General features: G+C 35.5%; 1 protein-coding gene and 1 long non-coding RNA gene across 4 annotated transcripts in view; both read right to left on the reverse strand.

Moving 5' to 3' along the window:
• The window catches only part of LOC114678437 (uncharacterized), a 267,034-nt gene that overhangs the window by 158,837 nt on the left and 84,850 nt on the right, over positions 1–23,347 (reverse strand). The gene's annotated exons all lie outside the window — the stretch shown is intronic.
• On the reverse strand, positions 8,821–10,626 carry LOC723064 (olfactory receptor 2L8). Its single transcript, XM_001119130.5, has one exon. The coding sequence runs from the start codon at positions 9,757–9,759 to the stop codon at positions 8,821–8,823; it is 939 nt and encodes a 312-aa protein (XP_001119130.5). The 5' UTR covers positions 9,760–10,626.

A 23,347-nucleotide genomic window follows, 5' to 3' on the forward strand; every position in this document is an offset into this window, starting at 1 on the left:
TATGTAAGTATATGTACATATACATATATAATACTTCAATATACTTACATATAGTAATACAAATATATGTAAATATATATTTACATACTTATTTAAGTATATGTGAATATCTACTCATAGTTACATATCTTAAATACACATATATTTTATATGCACTTATCTATAAACATATTATGTGTATTTATTTATGAATATTATATAAAATATATGTAATTTCTATATATACTATATATTATATATTACATATATGTTGATACATAACATGTATGCTTGTGTAAGTGTACAGCAATACATATATACATATATACATATATACATACAAACCTATAAAAAAGATAAAAGTTTAAGCACATGTATCATAGACGTGTAGAAGAAAATTCATACCAGCATTACTCAAAATACTCAGAAACTGAAAATGTCCCAAAGTAGAATGGATTAATGAAGTATGCTATGTTAATATAGAGTATTAAATATTACTCTAAAAACCAGAGAAATGTAAAGTAATACCACCATGCGACGTTACTACATGTATCAGAATTGTGAAACTTTAAAAATAATAAAAGAAATGCACAGAAAAATTGTGTGGATGATAAATTTGATCATTATGACCTCCAAAGTCTTCCTATAGAGTGCAAATTTCATACTCTTTGGAAGTAGTGTGGTATTTTCTAGCAAATTTGGAAATTTACTTGTGCGACAACCCAGCAATTCCTGGGTTATAGTGATATATATTTATATTCAGTTATATAGTTATAATCAGTTAGAGCCCTTGCACAGAAAGACCAGTAGATTTCTATAGCAATCTCCATTACAGCATCAGATGTGATAGAATCCAAATAGGTGCCCATCAACCCTGAAATGGCTAAATACATTGCAATAAGATGATATAATGAAATACTATATGTCAATAAAAAATGAGAGACAGGAATGTGTCCTGCAAACATAAAACTCACTGGAGGCCAAACTCAGTAGAATAAGTGGTTTAAAATTAATGTATGCTGTTTACAGATTTCTTTAGAACTTACAAATAAATGAAAGTATGAACAATATTACTACAAGAGAAGATAGTAATTACATTCAGGTGGAAGGAGGACTTTTTGTTTGGAAATGGAAATGCAAAGGGCTTCTGAGAGTGCTGACATTGGTCTGTATCCTGAACTGGCAAGTGGTCACACAGGTGTTCAATTTATGATACCTTGTTTCCTTGTGGTTATCTTGCCTATGGCTGTGTGTGTATGTGTTTTAAATTTTACCATAACAACATTTTTATAAGTAAGATGCAGAATAGAATAGTAATTAATAAAAATAATATATGGTCATATATGTATCTACCTGTGGAATGATACACAATAAACTGGAAACCCTTTTTATACTAGAGAGAAGACAGAGAATGTATATGAGGAATGGGGACTGTAAAGAAAATCAGCCAAATTCTAAATGTTTTCCTAAGTTTATGCTTATGTTATTGTCATATATTACTTATACCTATGATAAAATTAACTAAAACATAGACATACGAAAAAGGCATATCTCAATTATACTAAAAATCTGAAATCTGGAGCTTCAACCCAAGCATGTGTGTTTTTTAAAATGCCCTTGAATATTCTGGAGACAGGAATTCAGCTGGACTTGTTTCACAAGATACAAGTAACAAAGACTCCACTGATAAAACAGGATGTGGTAAATATGCTGACCGAAACCTACCAAAACCATCATGGCAATGAAACCCACCTCCAGTGGTCCTCACTGCTCGTTATAATTAGAATACATTAGCATACCAAAGGAAACTCCCAACAGCACCATGACAGTTTACAAATGCCATGGCAAGGTCCAGAAGTTACCCTATATGGTCTGAAAAGGTGAAGACCCCTCAGTTCCTGGAACTCCCGTCACCTTTCCCAGAAAACTCATGAATAATTCACTCCTTGTTGAGCATATAATCAAGAAATAACAACCCCAAGTATGTGGTAAGCTCCTGCTGCTATTCTGTCTATGGGGGAGGCACCTTTTTATTCCTTGACTTTTCAATAGACTTGCTTTCACTTTACTCTGTTGGCTTGCTCTTGAATTCCTTCCTGCATGAAGGCAAGAACCCACGTGGCATCCCGGGCTAAGCCCCAATTTTGCGGTTTGCCCTGTGATAATCCAACTAGAACATCTGCAAGTCCAAAATTATCTATTTCTTCAATTTGTTGTATATTGAACTTTGGGTCTTATTCTTAAAAAAAAAAAAAAGAAAGAAAGAAAATACATGTATTATTTAGAAATTAAAGAAAAATAATTTACAAGAATAATAATATGAGCAAGGAATTGCACCAAATATTTTTATCATATTTAGGAGTATTTTTCTGGATTTCTTTAAAACATGCAACTATCTAGGAACAATTAAATTTGGCGATTCATAGAAAGTCAGTTAAAACTACCTGGGAAGATACAATGCAACAATATTTCTAACAAAAGTTTATTAGGAGGCCAAAAAGACGTGTTAGTTGATAATAGTAAAAGTAGACATTTCTGCTATAATATGATACTTAGATTTTCAAAAAAACTTTATGCTGGTAAAACTGCACATTGAAAAGGTAAAATTTATAGGGCAAATAGGGATAAACCATTCAATACTTATGAGATAATCAGGTCATTAACTCTAACTTGTGATAAAATTAGTAGCCCTAATGAATTTCTTCTTGCATTTTAAATCAGTGTCACACAGCCAGTGTCTGCTTCCTGACATTAAGCCCTTCTCCTTCTCCTGGAGTTAATGCTTTCTTCTGTGAATGGTAGATACTTGTATTCATTTACTTTCGATAAAGTCTATTGAATCAGTAGTTAGCATCTGATCCCTGTTAGCTATCTCCACTAATTACGTTTTAGCACCAGGGAAATATCTTTGCAACTAGCTAATTGGCACTTCTAATTTCACCAGAAAGCTTACAATTATAGAATGCATAGAGGATACTGAAGGTAAATAACCCATTACTTCTGGTAAAGGCAAAACTTCTAAGAAATTTTTAAGTTTCCTGAGTATATTTATATATTTCTTAGACTTTCTCCTGTGGGCCAAAGCAAAAAAATTGGATTCCATTCTGAAAATCCTGAAATCTGAGATGGAGGAGGGGAGGGTTCATACCAACACACTGGAAGCAGGGACGAAAATAGGTTCCCCCTGACCAATCGGCCCCCTTCCAATACCCGTTCTTATCTTTACAAGTAAGATTCTGAATTTTTGATGAGTCAGTATGGCCTTTGCCAAAGTGTGTAATACTAAGCTCTGCTAGTATCTAAATATGTAAACTGCATTTTATCCATGAATGTATTTAAACACTGTCCAGAAAGACACCCCAAAGTTCTACCCAGTCATTGTCTCCCAACAAAAACACAGGCAGTCCTCCCCTTCGGGTCCAGACATGGCTTCTTTCTCAGGCTGTGGATCCTGATCTTGGGACAAATTTCTGGCCCAATATTGTCCATGATCCCTGAATCTACTAGGAGATTTGTCCTTGTATATTACCATCAATGGTCCATCTGAACCGGACATTGGAGTCTTTGCCTTCCTTGAATCCGGGCAGTTCAATTAGCCTGCTTCCCAGAGGGCACCTTACCTTACCATCACAAGCCTTACAAACAGGCTTGTAGATTACTTATTATATTCCCATCCTTTCTCATCTATCTGCCTCAAGTCAATTTCATGAGCCATAGCCCACATGTCCCGTTCCTTCCTAGACCCAATTCTCAATAATATTTTCTTCCAAATAATTCCTCAAACCTATGCAATGTGATCTTCCTTGAGGTTACTTGATCTGACAGTTCTAGGCTGGAAATTATGCCCGTGTATCTACTCTGTGATCTGGTGATGTCCGGAATTTATTCCAGGCTCATATTGGGCATTGTGTATAATGTGTGTATACCAAGCCTGATTCTTCTGTGTTTCTGAAGATTTATGGGCCAACAGATTTTTTAAAATATGTTTCTTTTATGTCTCAATGAAAATAATTTTTATATTTCACTGTCCATTAAGGACTTCAATTGATACAATCAGATTTTTAATGTCAGTTTAAATTTAACTAGAAAATTCTATGAAAAGTAAGGGCAGTGATCACAGGGATTTAGGAATATAAATGTATTTAAAAATATTTAGCAGACAAAATTAAAAGGATCTTATGTTGAATTTGTGGTAATGAGACAAAATGGCAGAGATTAAGTCCCAAATGTCAAATTGACCTCCATCCAGTTTGTGGAATCCATGTATATATCTTTGCATTTTCTTACCATGCTATAACTACTGAATAATTTATTCAGTGATTAAAAAGATAAATATCTTTATAGCCTTTAAAGTCATTGTCTATTTTTTTTCCAGATTTTAAAGGCAAGTAAAAAAATTAGTACTGGTGATTGACATGCATCTTACAAAAAGAAGGTACTTATTCTGTGGAAACATGAGGGATCGCCTCCACCTCACCCACTTTATCTCTTATGTGAGGTTTTTGCCCAGGTCTAGGAAACAAATTGATACAAGATGGATTAATAAGGGAAAAGCATATAAGTTTTATGCATTTCACATGTTCATGGGAATCCTCACAAGAGTGTGAAATCTAAATAAATTGTCAAAGCAAGATGTTTTTATACTTTTAGAAAAAGAATGATAAATTGCAGAAAAAATTACAAAAAAAAAAAAGAGAAACTGGCTCGAAGCCATAAATTCCAGGGGAGTCCCTAGGAGGTATATGGGGGTGTAAAGATAGTGAAAAACAAGAGTTAATTCTGGTCGTTTATTTATTCAGGTCCACTGCATTCCCCCAATTCCCAGGCTCTAGTGATAAGGGCTATTTTCTATTCCATTACAGGGAGGGTACCGGAAGAGTATCCGAATGTGCCGAAGCTTCCTGAAGGAATCTTTAGAGCTTGCTGCATGCTGAAAAAGACAGGTCAGATAACCTTTTCCTCTGCTGTCAACAAAATGTCTTCCATGTTTTCAGTTCAAACTAATAAATATGCCAACTCAACACATTTGTCGATGGCATGTCATTCACTCCTTCAATTTACTCTATTTCACTGTTGAAGCACAACTTCTTGTGATGAGAAAGATACTCGTCCTTTAAAATAGAAAGAATACTCATGTCCTTTTCCATAAATCAAATTTTGCTAATGTAACACATAAGAAATCTCTAAATGCACACAGTCTATGTTATGAAATCCACATAGATAGCATGTGATATAAAATTTACATCTCCTAGTCTAAGGACATGAAACAAAGAATGACTGTGAAGTGCAAAATAATAACCACAGCATAATATTTGGAGGGAAAGAAAAATGGCTAAAACCAGGCACAATGAACAGCGAGCCAAGGACTCTGTGAGATAATGAATTCGTTAATTTCCCCACCAAGAGGAATTATTATCCAACTTTCAAAATTATCTGTAGTACATTCTCATAAACAATGCAGCAATTGACAGTAGATTTGAATAATTGGACTTTTTATATTGTTCTTCTTAATGACCTTAAGGGGAAAGGAGTGGCCTTTAAGTGCAGACAGCATGTCAGAGGGGTGACCTCTTTATCTCCAATCCCAGGGTCATTGACATGAAAAAATCCCAGGGTCATTGGCAAGGATTCACCTTGCCTCTACAGGAATGTCAGTAGGAGGGACTTCAATGATGCCATTTACTGAAAAGGTACAAGCCATCCATATTATTTTTCAGTAAACTAACTTCACAGAGATGGAACGATTTCCCCAAGGCCATGGTATGTCACAGAAAATCATAAAGCTAGGTCTCCTGCTTCCCTCCATGAATCACTACCTGGAATGGGTAAAGAGACTGAACTGGGCACCTCTGCTCAATTCAGTCCTCCCTCAGGCTCTTTCCAGTAATAACAACTAACAAAAACAGCAGACATTCCATCTTAATGTATTCAAGCTTCTGTGAAAAAATATCTTAAACTGGATGAACTATAAACAAGACAAATGTATTTTTCAGAGCTGTGGAAGCTGGGAAGTACAAGACAAGGTGCCTGAAGATTCAGTGTCTGGAGAAACGTTGCTTTCTGGTTCACAGACGGTGGCTTCTATGACACCATAGATGGCACCATCTGCTGTGACCCCACATGGTAGAAGGGACAAACAAGTTATCTTGAGTCTCCTTTAGAAAGGCATTCATCTTATTCAAGAGGGTGCTACCCTCAGGACCTAATCATTTCCCAAAAGGCCCCTACTCCTAATACTGTCATTTTAGGGGTTTAGATTTAAACATGTAGATTTGGGGAGGATACAAACACTCAGACCATCGCACATTCCCACCGCTAGCCCAGACTGCATGATGTTATTCACTTCCTGTCCACTCTTTCCATCCTTCTCAGGACGGGCCTCGTGGGCATATTCACAGGGTTCCACACTCGAAGGGCTCCATGCGTGGTTTCATGCTCTGCTGTTGTCATTGAAATATTTTATAATTTCATCTCTGAGTATGAATGTGATAGAGGAGCTAGACAGGCTGGCAGCATGTGCACACAGTTTGGGTCTACTGGTAGTGACTACACAAGTGGGCTCAGGCAAGAACCACGTGGGGCAACTGGCCTGGTCTTCTCATGCGCGCGCGCGCACACACACACACACACACACACACACACACACACACACCTTGTAATACTTCACAGCACCACAGGACCCAAGCAGTGTCTGGGGTATGACGGGGCTCATGTTGGTGGTGATGACAGAAGCAGCAGCGCAGGTGGCAGTAGGGTATGAGTGTCCCTAGCTTGGAAGAGAGGAGGTGCTTGCCCTGGCAGCAGCAAGTGACTGCTGATGGGATGCCTATTTTCCCTCTGTCCCAGAGCCCATGCCTGTTGTGTTCATTGAATATCAGAAAAGGAAAAGCCAGGAAGATTAGGCAATAAACATTGTTAGCAAATTATTACAAAATAAAAATATACACTGCTCATTGCAACAAAGGACAAAAAGGACTTACTCTGATTCATAAAACAAGTTCAAAATGTATGTTTTAACTGCAACAACATGGCAAAACAAATATTCACAGGCTTCAAAATAGAAATTATATTAAAGAGCATTTCAAGAATTTTAACTGTGTAATCCTTTACTGTTAACTTTAGTCATGGAAGAGAACAATTGAATTTATTTGTACAAAATACTGATGAAAGGAAATGAAGAAGAATACAAACAAATGGAAAGACATCCAATGCTTGTGGATTGGAAGAATTAATATTATTTAAATGACCAAACCTCAGATACAATGCAATGTCTGTCAAAATACCAATGGCATTCTGCACATAAATAGTAAAAACAATTCTATGATTTGTATGGAACTATGAAAGACCCCAAATAGCCAGATCATTCCTGAAAAAAAGAGCAAAGCTGTAGGCATAACAGTAGCAAACTTCAAACTATACTACAAAGATGTAGTAATCAAAACAGAATAGTACTAGCATAAAAACAGACACATAGAACAATGACACAGAACAGAGAATCCAGAAATATATCCACATATCCATAGCTAACTGATTTAATTTTTTTATTTTTCATCACTATGGATACATAATAGTAATATATAATGATAGAGTGTACGTGATGTTTTGATAAAGACCAGCACCCCAAATATGTATCATTTCTTTCTGTTGGGAGCATTCCAATTCCAAACTTTCAGTTATTTTTTAATATATACAATATATTCTACAATGAATTATTGTTTACTACAGTCACTCTATTGTGCTACCAAATACTGGCTTTTATTCATTCTATCTATATTTTTGCAACCATTAACCATCTCCACTTTATCCCCCCTCCCCTATACCCTTCTGACCCTCTGGTGACCATCAGTCTATTATCTATTTCTATTAGTTCAATTTTTAAAAACTTTAGCTCCTAGGTAGGAGTGAGAACATGCAAAATCTGTTTTTCTGTGCCTGACATTGTTAACCGATATTTGACAACAGTGCCAAGAGCATTTATTGGGAAACTGACAGTCTCTTCAATCAAGGTGCCTGTAAAACTGGATACCTATATGCAGAAAAATGAAACTAAATTCCCAATTCTTACACTATACCAAAATCAACATAAAATGGGTTAAAAACCTAAGTGTAATCATTCTTGATCACTGATGGCACCTTCCAGTCTTTGTTATTGATCTAAAATTTACCTGATGTTAAAACATTTCCCTGGGTTTCATTTCAGTACAAAAAGCATAAACTTGTCATAGGTCAACCAGAGTGAGATCAGGACTTAAGAACCACTGATAAGCCCTCTGCTAAATCTCAGTAATAGTAAGTCCCCCTAAATTGAAAGAAAGAGTAACTGGTACGTTAAGTGTCTAAGATAAGAAAGAGAAAACATCTTACAGAATTAGACCCACCAAGTCAAGAGATTTTTGCTTTTGTTTTAGACATAGCCAAAAACAATTTAATTACTGGAAAATAAATTGACAATAATTAAAATTGTTATGCTGAGTGCCACCTTCAGTTATGCCATTTTCATTTTCATTTCTGCATGAACAAAAAAAAATTCTACTTGACAACATATTAGCAAAAATATGTACGTTCAAAATTTATGGAAAAATGTCATGAAGAAAAAAGGTTGTTTAGAATTATATATATATATAATATATGTATTTGTAAAATATATATTTGTAAAAATATATATATTTTATACATATATATGTGTGTGTGTGTAAAACAATTTTGTCCAGATATCAGTGATTTTCTTCTTCCCTTGGTTACTTTTACTCCTGCACTCTAGGAATGAAATAATATTTTAATTACTATACACTGCTGAATGGATGTGTATCTGATTCCTGAGACCTTAGGCAGAAAGTGTGTCTACATTTTCACAGAGCAGATTCTCTGACTCACTCGTGTCAGGGCCCCCATCACCTCCTTGTTTCTCAGGCTGTAGATGATGGGGTTGAGCATTGGGGTGAGGATGGTGTAGAAGACAGCCAGAACCTTGTCCTCTGTTGGAGATCGCAGGGATCTTGGACGTAGATTAGTGTAGACAAAAGGTGCATAGTAGAAAGTCACTACAGTGAGGTGGGTGCTGCAGGTCAGGTAGGCCTTCTTCCTCCCTTCTGCAGATTTCATGCGGTAGACAGCAAGGAGAACCCGGCCATAGGAACATGAAATACCAATGAAGGGAAACACCAGAAAGATGGTGGTGCTCAAAAACACTGTGCCCTCATAGACCCAGGTGTCCGTGCAGGCCAGAGTCACCATGGCTGGGACATCACAGAAGAAATGATTGATGGCCCTGGATCGGCAATAAGGAATATGGAGAATATATACAGTGTGAGCACAAGCATTGATAGAGCCTATGATCCAAGATCCTGTTATCATCAGCACACACACTCTTTTGCTCATGCGGATGAGATAGTGGAGAGGAAAGCAAACAGCAATGTGACGATCATAGGCCATAGATGCCAAAAGTAGTGCTTCTGCACCTCCTAATGCCAAGAAGAAGAAACTCTGAATCCCACACCCAGTGAAGGAGATAGACTTGTTTCCATGCAGAAAATCAGAAGCCATCTTAGGAACAATGGTGGAGATGTAATTTAGGTCAATGAGGGAGAGCTGACTAAGTAGGAAATACATGGGTGTGTGGAGATGGGTGTCCAAGGAGATGAGAAGAATCATGGATAGGTTTCCAATTAGAGCCATGAGGAAAATGAAAACAATGAGAATGAAGAGGAAAAGGCCAATTCTTGATGGTGGGAACAGCCCCAATAAGATGAAATCAGTTGATGTTTGATTGTAATTTTCCATGGGGCTTTCCTACAATCCATCCTGAAGGGAGACAGAAGGGTAAGTTAAGTACAGTAATTTGCTCTTATCTGCAGGGGATGCATTCCAAGCCGCCCAGTGGATGTTTGAAACTGCGGTTGATACTGAACCCTAAATACACTATTATTTTGTGTCTATACAAACTTCTGATAAAGTTTAATTTATAAATTAGGCAAGTAAGAGATTAACAAGAGTAACTGATAATCAAATAAAACAATTATACAGTATACTATAATACAAATATGTGAATGTGATCTCTATCTTTCTCAAAATCTTTTATTGTACTGTGCTCAGACTTCTTTGTTCTGATTTTTACCTATTTTGGAAAAGAAATCTTATTTTCTTACCCAGAGTTTCACATTTGATGAGATCAACATTTGTTACCAGATTTTTTTCTGAGAAATATGCAAATTTATAAGAAAGATATCTCTATTACAACTTCAATAGAATATGAATGTTTTACTGCCTGACACAAACTCAGATATAATCCAAGTCAGATGTCATATCGAATACCTATGCATAGAAAGTCAATATAAATGCATATATTACAGATTTACATTTGAATAAATTAGTCTTTATAGAATGATTTGTTATATTTCCACATGTATTCTTTTTCTTTTTTTTTTAAGTGACAGGGTCTCTCTCTGTTACCCAGGCTGGAGTGCAGTGGCAAGATCCTAGCTTACTGCAGCCTTGAACTTCTGGGCTCAAGTGATCCTTCTGCCTCAGCCTCCTGAGTAGCTGAGAAAACAGTCATGTGCCACCATGCCTAGTTAAATTTATATTTTTGTAGACATGAAGTGTCACTGTGTTGCTCAGGTTGGTTTTGAACTCTTGGCATCAGTAATCCCCCTGTCTCGGCCTTGCAAAGTGCTGCGATTGCAGGCATGAGCTCCCCACCCAACCCATGTTTATTCTGTCAGATTTACTTCTAAAACTGCAGCAGCTTGTCTCTCATTTTGAGAAACTTGAATGATCTTTGTGCAATAATGCCAAGTCAAACTTCTTTTGTTAGTTATCATAATTTGGTCCTCCTATTTAGAAACCTAGAATAAATAATTATTGCTATGTCCCTTTTATGGAATGACATATTAATTCACACTCTTGATTTTCAATATTCATCATCATCCATTCTCTTTTGCCTCCTTGCCTAATTTCAGAATACTCTATTTAAGGCGGACCCCTTACCAAATAGGTTACAGATTTTGTCTTTTGCCTCTCTAGTGCTTAGATAACATTATATGTTGCTCTATGAATCCTTCAAAAGTATGCACTTGGAGGAATGTTCAATTCCCTAAATAAAAAAAAGAAGCTAAAATCCTGACAGACTTCTAAGTAGAGGTGTGTTAAAAATACCACTCCAGATGTAAGACATCAGTAAACAGCTTGGCACAGTATGCCTAAAAGAACCAGAGTTTTTAGGCTTAAATATTAGTGTAGAGCCAAAGATCACCAGAATCTGGAGCAAGTATAACATGCACGAGGAAGATTCCCAGTGTGCAAACACACACAAATATGCACAATCACACACAGTCATATGCATAAATACACTGACTTTAAAATGAGCAAAATATGCAGAAACAATAATTTTTTGTGACCAAAATTCGTATCTTCAGAGATGTATGATAAGTATGAAATCCATAAAATAAGTATCATTTCCTATATGAAAGGATGTGAAAGGTAACATTAAAGGACTTTTGAAAACTAAAATTATAGTAATTGATAAAACTATGTAGTGGAAGTTTCAAAAGACAAAGTAAGAAAACTCTATTTGAAGGTAAACAAAAGCAACAACAACATGAAAAGATTGCTATTTAGGAAAGATAGAAAAATTAGGGAATTCATACAGGACGGCCAATATGTGCTTTAGGACATTCCTAGAAAGGGATATAGCAAAATAATAGTGAAGTTAATATTCTTAAAAAAATTTCTCTCAACTGAGATATATTAACTATCATGTTCAAATGCAATAGTTTTTTTTTTTTTTTTTGGATCGCAGCAATAAATTCTATGAAATGAAATGATGTTGTCAACTCCTCATTGCAGACATAAAGTGGAATGTAATTCTGCTGTGACAATGGGAGAAGAGTAAGGAACCTGGGGGTGATTATGGAGGAGGGAGCAGGTCACTATCCATGTTAGCCTATATCATGGGTCAAGGAATGGTATTTAGGATACAGAAATCAGGCATTAGCAGATGAATGTGTTGTCTACAAATACGTGGGCAAATACGGAGAAAAACTGGAAAGATACATTGAAATCCTTGACTTTGGGGTCAGCAAGAGTTTGTTATGTTTCTAACATTTTACCCTGCTGAGACCATGTCTACGGATTACTTGAATAAAATATTAAAGTGATGTAAAATTTATGTCACAATTGAGAATTTCACCTGCAGCTTCATCATAATAATGAAAGACTGGTAGCTTTTACTCAGATTTGGAACAAGACACTAAAGTCCACCTTCACTGCATCTACTCAACAAATTACTGGAAGTTCAGTCAACACAATTAGATAAGAAAAGAAATAAAAATATCTTAATTCAAAAGAAAAGTAAAATTATTTCTGTTTGCATATGACATAATTATATATGTAGAAAACTTAGGATAAGTAATAAACAAAATCAGGAAAATTATGGGATGCAACATCAACAACAGCCAAAACCTGTTGTACTTCTATATGCTAACAATAGACAATCTGAAAATTGCACTCTGATTTTATTAACAATAGTATCAAAAACAAATGAAACATTTAGAATAAACCAAATCAAGGAGGTGAAAACTTTACACATTGAAAATGGCAAAATGCTGATTAGAGTGATTAAAGACACAAATAAATGGAAATGCATCCTACATATTTATTTATTAGAAGGCTAATACTGTTAAGATGTCAATAATACCCAAAGTCACCCATTGGTGTGCTGTATTCAAGAGACACATCTCATGTGCAAAAATGCACATAGACTCAAAGTAAAGGGATAGAGGGAAATTTACCAAGAAAATGGAAAGAAAGAAAAAGCAGGGCTAGCAATCCTAATTTCTGACAAAATAGACTCCAAACCAACAAAGGTCAAAAAAGACAAAGAAGGGCATTAGGTAATGTTAAAGAATTCAATTCAACAAGAAGAACTAACCATTTTAAATGTATATGCACCCAATCCAGGAGCACCCGCATTCATAAAACAAGTTCCTAGAGACATATAAAGAGACTTAGACTCCCACAGAATAATAGTGGGAGACTTTAATACCTCACTGTCACTATTAGATCTTGAGAGAGAGAATTAACAAAGATATTCAGCTCTAGTTCAGCTTGAACTCAGCTCTAGACAAAGTGGACCTGATAGATATCTACAGAACTCTTCATCCAAAAACAATATACATTTTTTCACCACCATAAGGCACTTATTCCAAAACTGATCACATAATTGGAAACTCCTCAGCAAATACAAAATAAATGAAACCATAACAAATAGTCTCTCAGACCACAGCCCAATCAAATTAGAACTCAAGATTAAAATCTTCCCCAAAACCACACAACTACATGGAAATTGAACAACCTGCTCCTGAGTGACTCCTGGGTAAATAATAAAATTAAAGCGAAATCAAGAAGTTCTTTGAAACCAATGAAAACAAAGAGACAACTTATCAGAATCTCTGGGATGCAGCTAAATCAGTGTTAAAGGGAAATTTATAGCACTAAATGCCCACAGCAAAAAGCTAAAAAGATCTCAAATCGACACCCTAACATCACAACTAAAAGAACTGGAGAACCAAGAGCAAACAAACCCCAGACCTAGCAAAAGACAAGAAATAGGGGAACATCATACACCGGGGCCTATCACGGGGAGGGGGGAGGGGGGAGGAATTGCATTGGGAGTTATACCTGATGTAAATGACGAGTTGATAGGTACTGACGAGTTGATGGGTGCAGCACGCCAACATGGTACAGGTATACATATGTAACAAACCTGCACGTTATGCACATGTACCCTAGAACTTAAAGTATAATAATAAAAGAAAAAAAAAAAGGAAATTAAAAAAAAAGACAAGAAATAACCAAGATCAGAGAGAAACTGAAGGAGATGGAGACACAAAAAAACCCTTCAAAAACTTAATGAATCCAGGAGCTGGTTTTTGAAAAAAAAAATCAATAAAATCAATAGACCATTAGCAAGACAAATACAGAACAAAATAGATAATATTCAAATAAACACAATCAGAAACCATAAGGGAAATATCACTGTTGATCCCACAGAAATAAAATCATCAGAGAATACTAATATTAATTATTCTATTATAAAGGTACATGCACGTGTATCTTCATTGCAGCACTATGCTCAATAGCAAAGATGTGGAATCAACACAAATGCCCATTAACGATAGACTGGATAAAGACATTGTGGTACATATACACCATGGAATACTGTGCAGCCATACAAAGGAACAAGATCACGTCCTTTGCAGGGACATGGATGAAGCTGGAAGCCATTATCCTCAGCAAACTAATGCAAGAACAGAAAACCAAACACTGCATGTTCTCACTTGTAAGTGGGTGCTGAACAATGAGAAGACATTGACATAGGGAGGAGAACCACACTTACTGGAGCCTGTCGGGGGAGGACAGTTTGGGGGAGAGCATTAGCTAATGCATGCTGGGCCTAATAAATAGGTGAGGAATTAATAAGTGCAGCAAACCACCATGCCACACGGTTACCTATGTAACAAAACTGCACATTCTGCACATGTACCCTGAAACTTAAAAATAAACAATAAAAAAAAATTGTTAAAATAATAATAAAGTGTACAACACACAAAAAAATGATTCAATGGAGTCTCCATCAAAATTCAAATAAATATTTTTTCTCACAAACAGAAAGCCCATCCTGAAATTTATATGAATCTTAAAGGATGCTCAACAGTCAAAAAATTTTGACTCTTTTTGAAAAAGAACAAAATTTAAAGACTCATACTTTCTGATTTTAAAACTTACTCAAAGCTATAGTCATCAAAACAAGGTGGCACTGGCACAAAGCCAGACATATAGCCCAACAGAGGAAAACAGAGTCAAGAAATAGACTCTCATATACATGGCAACCTTTTTTCAAAAAGGGAACTAAGTCCACTCAGTGGTGAAGGGACAGTCTTTTCAATAAACGGTGTTTAGAAAAGCGGATATCTACTTTCAAGATACTGAAGTTGGTTGTTTACTTTATAATATATAGAAAAATTAAGTCAAAATGAATCAAAAATCTAAATGAAAGAGATAAAATTATGAAAGAATAGCTGGGGGGAAATGTCAAATAATAAAGGCACTGTGGAAAATGACACAGATGCTTCTCAACTTACAGTGGAGTTTCACCCTGATAAACCCATCACAAGTTGAAAATACTGTAAGTAAAAAGTTAATATCCTTATAAACTCATCATAACATCAAAAGTTGCAAGTCTAACCATCATATGTCCAGGTGCTCCTCAAATTACACTGGGGTTATGTTTCTATAAATTCATCATAAAGTCAAAAAACATCAAATTATTGTAAATCTGGAACCGTATGTGTAAGAATTCCTCAAAATTTGAACATAGAGTTAGTATACAATCCAATGATTTCAGTTCTGAATGTATACCCAATAAATAAAAGCAGACACCTGAAGAGATATTTTTGGATTTTTTTTTTATTCAGGGAGTATATTTATGGTTTGTTACATGGTTATATTGTGTGATGCTGAGGTTTGGGCTTCTGTTGAACCCTTCACCGAAATAATGAACATAGCACAAATAAGTAGCTTTTCAACCCTTGCCTCCTCCCTCACTCCCCTCTTTTGGAGTTCCCAGTGTCTACTATTCCCATCTTTATGTCTATGTGTACCCAATGTTTAGCTCCCACTTATACCTGAGAACATGTAGCATTTGTTATTCTGTTTTTGCATCAAACAAATATTTCTATGTCAATGTTTATAGCAACATTATTCACAATAGCCCAAAGGCAAAAAGAAAGAAAGTGTTCATCTACAGAGGAATCAATAAAAATATATAGTTTTAAAAATAGAAGACATTTTGACATATGCTACAACATGGATGAACCTTGAATATATTATGCTAAGTGAAATAAGTCCGTCACAAAAAGACAAATATTGTATGAATTCACGTACAAAGTACCCAGAGTAGTGAAATTCAGAGAGAGGAAGTGGAATGGTGGACCCCAGGGAATGGGGGAAAGGAGAGAAGGAGAGTAATTGTTTAACAAGAACAAAGTGTTAGTTGAGACAATGAAACTGTTTTGAATATGCATGATAGGGATGACTGCACAACAATATAAATGTACTTAATGACACAGAACTCTACACTTAAAATGGTTAAAATGGTGTTTCTCTTATGTATATTTACCCTAATAAAAATCATTTAAATGCACTGAAGCTATTCCAATTTAATTTCCAAATACATTTTTTTTTAAATCCTGGCAGGTTTCTGCTCTCTGCAGAGCAATTAATTTTCAGTTACTTTATGACCTCTGGCAACTTTTAAAAGAAAATTTAGAAGAGCAAATTATTTTCATAAATATCATTAATAATCAATAAGAGATTGAGATTAAGACTATTCCAATATTATATAATTTATATTACTAGTTTAATTATTGGCAAATAGAACATGTAGTATTTGAAATAACTAACACAACAAACAATCCAAACATCTCTATCACTTGTATTTCACATAGGGCTCTCTATGACACACTCTCCAGGAGATAGTTAACCCTATCCTAATTTTAAAGAGAGGAAAAAAGAACATAGAACAGCATAATAAATGGCACATCAGGTCTAATATTCAATACCATGTTTTATGACTGCCAATGTAGCATCTTTTTTATTGCCCATGTTCCAGGGTTCCAATATTCTAATATCCTATTATATCATATTATTTAATAAAATTAGAGCCTGGTTCCTGATAGGAAAGCAGCATCAACCATGATATTCCTGCTCCAATAAACAGGACATTTTTTCTCAGGTAAAAATAAAAATAAATAAATAAATAATAAATCCAAATGGATTATTTATGTCTCTTTTTTTATCCACAGAAATAGCTATAAGGAAGGTATTCTAGCCTACTAAGAAACATCTTCACCTGCTTTTACTTTTTTTTTCACTAAAAATTCTGTATGCAGGCATCAGCATTAGTGACATAACACGCAGGAGGAAAAAACAAGCAGAAAAAGTTCCGGTCATTATTTCAGAGTGAGTAGGACCCGCAAACCTTAAACCTGAACTATGTCTCACATGAAAGGAAGGAGGGAGGCATGAACTTTCACGGACTTCACACATTGGCACCTGGAATGTGACAGGATTCGTTCCGTGATTCTAATGGGTTTAATCAAAGTAACTCTTCAGATTGGTATCACCATTGATATTTTATAGATGACAAAACTCATATTCAGGGATTTTCAGTAAACTTCTGTAGACCCACAAATACAGACACACACATACATATCTATGCATATGTGTGACACATATATAAATAAACATACATTAATATAGACCTTTTAAAACTGTGTGGTCTAGTTTATCCCTCAAAAATTTTTGGCAGTAAATCTGAAATAAGGGTGGCTCACTTTTTAATCACCCCAAACAAAAATAAAATTAAAAAGTAATTAAATTTAGTAATATAAAACTCCATATAAGTGGTAAATAATTGAGAAACTATAAAAATTTTAAAAACAACAAATAGAATTATTTTAATGATTAAAATTTACTCCTTACAAATCTTCTTCTGTTTCCTTGTGTCACCTGGTTTTACTGTACTTTCACTTGACCTGGCAACAATTACATATCTTCACAAAAATGGTCTCTCAGAAACTCTAAATGAAAGACATTTTCTATCTTGCTTCCAATGTAAAAGTTTCCCTACTGGAGGAATTCACTTACAAGAAAAACCCATATAACCTGTGTAAATCCAACTGGGGATGTACATATTCAACACAATAATTAAAATTCTCCAAATGGTGCCCAAGTTTCAAATGAATTACGTATTACTATCTTTTGAAGTCTAAATGCATCATTGCATTGCATAGATCTCTTTTTCCCATCCTTCAATTTAGAGTTGAAAATGAGTTAATGAAAATAGCCTAATTTTGTGATTCATACATTCACAGAAGACACAGATTTTTCAACTATAGTCTCATTATTAAAAGGAAGAATAATTGAATCATAGAGATTTGAAGAGAGTTATTCATGGCTGTGCAGTGACCTAGGACAGAGTTGGGAACCAAGGAGGACTGTCCTCTTGAGTCCAGAATCTGCCACTTTCCACTGAGGCACAGATTTATTAAACCTACACTTTCCTCAGTTTTGATCAAAACTATTCTTGAAGAAAAATCACTATTCATCACAACATAAGGCTGCTCTGCTTAAACTTCGTCAGAACATTGGCATAGGTGCAGCAAAAATCTGGATTTACCAAAAAAAAAAATGCTGGGGAGGCAGGGGCACAAATTGACTATGCGGGAACTTTTATAAGAAATCAGATTGAACTTTGAAAAGTCACCAAAACTCAAGATATTATTTACAGGGTTTTGCAGAAATCTGGATTACTTCCTCTCTTCTGAAGCAATATCTGAAATATACTAAAGTTCTGAACCTCTGAAACTTCCAGAAACTGATCTCCGTTACTTACATGTAGGGCTGGGAAATGGTAAAACAGGCATTTCATTAGAAAGACTGGATTCACATAAGGTAAAATAGCAAGTAAGAAGCAGGAGTAAGATTATAATGAGCATCATACAATCACTCATCCTCATGGCAAAATAACCAAACCAAACTAAAACAAAACACCGACCAAGTAGGAACGAGGGAAATGCTGCCTCCTACAATAATTTGTGTGAATGTGGGTTCTTTCATTTCAGCATAGTCTAATATAATTTATCCCTATCTCTTCCACTGACCATCATTTCCCTTTGCATCCAGATAACACATTTATGAATTAGCTGCAAAACCACTTTTGGTTGTCTGCATTTCATACTCCAAGATTTCTGCTGAATGATGTTAGAGAAAGCACAGTCACTAGTGCTGAAATTCACCTCAATTCTATGTCTGAAACAAAGTTCTCTTAAGCACTTGCCAGAGTCCCTTCTTCCCTGTGATCAATACAAATTTTAAAATACAATTATAAGTAGTACCTTTATTGTTTCCTCATTTCCAAACACTCACTGCCTTGCTTAACTGACGGTAGTCCTACAGTCATCATAGGAACAAAGTCATTTTTCTGAGTAAGTGTTAAGAATACTTTTTAAGAAATGTATATATTCATTTTGCATCCTTACACATGAGATTTCAGAGACCTTCATGGGGATTCAGTAGCAACCATGATTCCACTCCTTCTTTACCTGGAGAATGTGATTAACAGTTGTTTTGCTGGTATTCACTAGGGACTGTCCACTGAGACTTTGGACATTCCAGGCTGTCACTAATAACAGAAGATGGCCTTAGTCCAAGGTTCAGAAATGAGTTCTGATCATGTGTTTAGATGTTTCAAGGCATGTCAAGGGTAAACTCAGTGGAGAAATATCTATTTATTTATTCACATTATGTCTATGTTATTGTGTTTCTAAACTTTATGAAAACCTATAGTTTGAATGTTGTTATTCAGGCATTCACAGTAACAATGAGTATGCATAGATTCATTTCTTTCTGAGTTTGATTTACATTGGCAATAAGATTTAAACCACTAAAATAGATTGAGGTTAATTTAGTAAAAGCACGTAAGTAGAAATCATTAAGATATCACATACTTGTGAGTTATCTTTTAACATATTTTAGGTATCATACATGTTCAAATTGTTTACATTTGGAAATGCTCATTAAATTATAAAGTGATTTTCTCCTATTAAAACATAATGAAATGATGTTACTACTCTCTTTGGTTATTAACATTTAGAAAATATTTAGTAATTTAAGTTTTATTCAGTAGAGTACTTTAAATATTCTGAAATTTCTTATAGTTTCTACTAAATGAACTAATTGTACAATCTACCTGGGAAATGATATTGGTTCAGTTTTAATTTTGCTGAGTTTTAAAATTATTTGTATTTTTTACACACACTTTTTAAGTTAATAATAATTAATAATTTTGACACATTTTGATATATATTTTGACTCATATTTATTGTGACATATATATATTAATATGTATAGGCTAGTAACATGAAGCAGTGGGAGTGGAAAAGGAACCAATAAACCTGTAACTGGTTGTGATCAATTAGTTGTAAACACCACTACAGTCCAACCAGCTAATCTGATGTACTCATGCATGTATATGTTTTATGATCATCCAGTCACCATAGTTAGTGCACAGTCTTGGCAAGGACAAATTCCTGAAAGCCAAAGTGTACAGATGTTTCAATATTACTACATTTGAAAAGCTGAAGGATTTTTTTTTCTCAAGTTTAAAACCTTGGCTGTTAACATAATAGTAGGTGCCATGTCTAATGCAACCAGGGAACTGTTTTCACATCTTCAAAAGACAAACCTAGTTGTGCCGAAATATGAAGTAAGAATATTTGATGTGGGAAGACAGACTTCAAGGGAATTGCTGTAAAAAGAGAGACGTTTAGGTTTGCCTGGAAACTACCCACTAGGGTCACATATGCAAATATGAGGGATATGAGTCAACAACTTCCTCCTGAAATACCCCAGGTCTCCTGAGAGTTTTCTGGAAGTAGAAATTGACTATTTCACCCTTCTGCAGTAGAAACCACAAAACTAAGCACAGAGTAGTCCACAACTTAGTTTACTCTGAAAGAAGAGACTAGAACAAGGAATATAAATAAAACTCCAGCCTTCTGGAGAGACCTTATTTTACATTTTTACATGCCTGTGTTCAGTCCGTTTGAATTATTCATTAAATCACACAGATCTTTAAATGCATAATCATATTTACTTAAAAAGAAGCCCCAATCTATGTCCCAAAGAGACTCCAAGATTTCTGCTGAATTTTGTTAACGGAAAGTACAGTCATTAGTGCTAAAACTTCACTTCAATTATTTTTCTGAAATACAGTTCTGTTAAGCACTTGCCAGAGTCCCTTCTTCCCTGTGATTAATAAAAATTTAAAAATACAAATACAATTAGTGCTTTTTATTATCTCCTCAATTTCAAACACTCGCTGCCTCTGTTAGCTGTCAGCAGTCCTACAGTCATCATATGAACAAAGTCATGTTTCTGAACAAGCTTTCTCAATGTTTTTTAAAGAAATTCCTGAAGGAGGAAGAGAAAGGGAGCCTCAAATCAGCCTTCTGGAGAGACCTGTGGATGACGTTTTTAAGGAGTTCAGATGCCTGATGAGCTAAAGTGTGGGGATTGCTGATTGGTGGAGAGTGAGTGGTGAAGTCATGAGACAGGGAGATGAAGACGCTGCATGCTGCACTGAGTCAGTTTCTCAGACAAGCTCTGCAGACCCCCTGGTTCGGTGGACCCACTGCAATTCAGGATCTGGAAAACATTTTATGTAGAAAACTTGAGGTTTCCTAAAATTAAAGATGAAATCTAAAGAAGGAATTAAGGGAAATGAGGACCTTGTGACAGAGGCTGCATGACTTTTAAGCAGTAAGCAGTCATATGAAAGTGGGCTATTGGGCAAGCTGGTTCATGCTTAGTATATGCTTCTACTAAAAGTTTATGCTTTTGGTTAAAAACCCAGAATGTCGTTTTATTCATTTTGTGAGGATGGTTCCGGGATGACTTGCACCCATGTGTTTGAGAACTGTCTGGGCAACTTATTCCACTTACTTTTAGGCCCAATATATAAGTGAGATCATGTAGTATTTGTGTGTGTGTGTGTGTATCTGAAAGCCAGTCTGATTTGAAGGACAGAAAGAAAGGAAACCAAGACTGGTACTGGGAGGCTACAGTCATAGTAACATAATGATTCCCAGTTTTTACCAGTTTGTGAGACCAATTGGGAATTAATCATGATTGGGATTCTCACTAGGAAGGCTCCATGCCACAAAAACTGAAACATACAGAAACTTTAAGATGCAAAAGAGAACAAGAGACATTCCTGCATCCCTGCCACACATTGTGTTCATTAACGAAATGAAGAGACAGCCTTTGTACACAGCTCTGAGTCACACTCCATCACTAGGTTCTATAGGCACCAATGCTTGTCCATTGGTTTCACAAATTCTTTCACGACAAGGTCTCTCTTTCATGACAAGGTGTCTCTCTCCTCTCTCTCTCTCTCTCTCTCTCTCTCTCTCTGTCTCTCCCCATTCAGCGTCTGTCCAAATAGCACCACAGGAATTTGTTGGTTTAATTGAGGAATCAAGACCAAAACCTATCTACTTTTTTCATCTTCCATGTCTGTTTCTCCAAGTATCATGCATACAACAAACTTCTTACATATTCCGTATCTCCTTTACAAGGACCATGTAAATAAATAAATGAGAGGCTTGGTAATACTGGTTCAGCAGAAAGTCTAGTATCCATTTACCATTCTTTATATATCTAAACTCTCTTTTGACATGCCTCAGAGAGCCAACCTTTCAATATCTATGATATAACCCAAATACTTACTCCTCTACCTGACTTACAAGTCTCCAAAATTAACAGCAACAAAATAAAATTGACAAGCAGGACCTAATTAAATGAAAGAACTTCTATGCAGCAAAAGAAACTATCAAGAGAGGAAACAGTCAACCTACAGAATAGGAAATAATATTTGCAAACTAAGCATCTGACAAAGATCTAAAGCCCAGAATATACAGGGAAGTTAAATAAATCAACAAGCAAAAAACAACCCCATTAAAAAATGCACAAAGTACATGAACAGATACATCTCTGAAGAAGACACACAAGTGGCCAAAAAGCATATGAAAAAATACTCAGCATCACTAATCATCACAGAAATGCAAATCAAAACCACAATGAGATACCATTGCATACAAGTCACAATGACTATTACTAAAAATTCAAAAAAACGCAGATGTTGATGAAGCTGCAGAGAAAAGAGAATTCTTGTACGCTGTTGGTGGGAATGTAATTAGTCCAGCAGCTATGAAAAGCAGTCTGGAGATTTCTCAAAAAATTTAAAAAGAATACCATTTGACCCAGCAATTCCAATGCTCAGTACACACACACACACACACACACACACAAACACACACAAAATCATTCTATCAAAAAGGCACATGCATTCGTATCTTCATTGCTGCACTATTCACAATAGCAAAGACATACATTCAACCTAGGTGCTCATCAACAGTGAATTGGATAAGGAAAATATGGTACATATACATTATGAAATACTACACAGCTATAAAAAATGATGGGATCATTCTATTTGCAATCAACCTGGATGGATGGAGCTGGAGGCCGTAAGTCTAAGTAAATTGACTCAGGAAAGGCAAACCCAATATGGAATATTCTCACTTATAAGTGGGAACTAAGCATTGGCCCACATGAAGGGGTGGCCTGCCCCTCCACACCTGTGGGTATATCTCATCAGGTGGGATGAGAGACTGAGAAAAGAAATAAGACACAGAGGCAAAGTATAGAGAAACAACAGTGGGCCCAGGAGACCGGCACTCAGCAT

This window comes from Macaca mulatta, chromosome 1 (genome assembly GCF_049350105.2).
Source record: "Macaca mulatta isolate MMU2019108-1 chromosome 1, T2T-MMU8v2.0, whole genome shotgun sequence".
Lineage (NCBI taxonomy): Eukaryota > Metazoa > Chordata > Mammalia > Primates > Cercopithecidae > Macaca > Macaca mulatta.

What these genes read in the sequence shown, in the direction of transcription:
- LOC723064 (XM_001119130.5), bottom strand. Translation starts at nt 9,759, where the DNA reads ATGGAAAATTACAATCAAACATCAACTGATTTCATCTTATTGGGGCTG.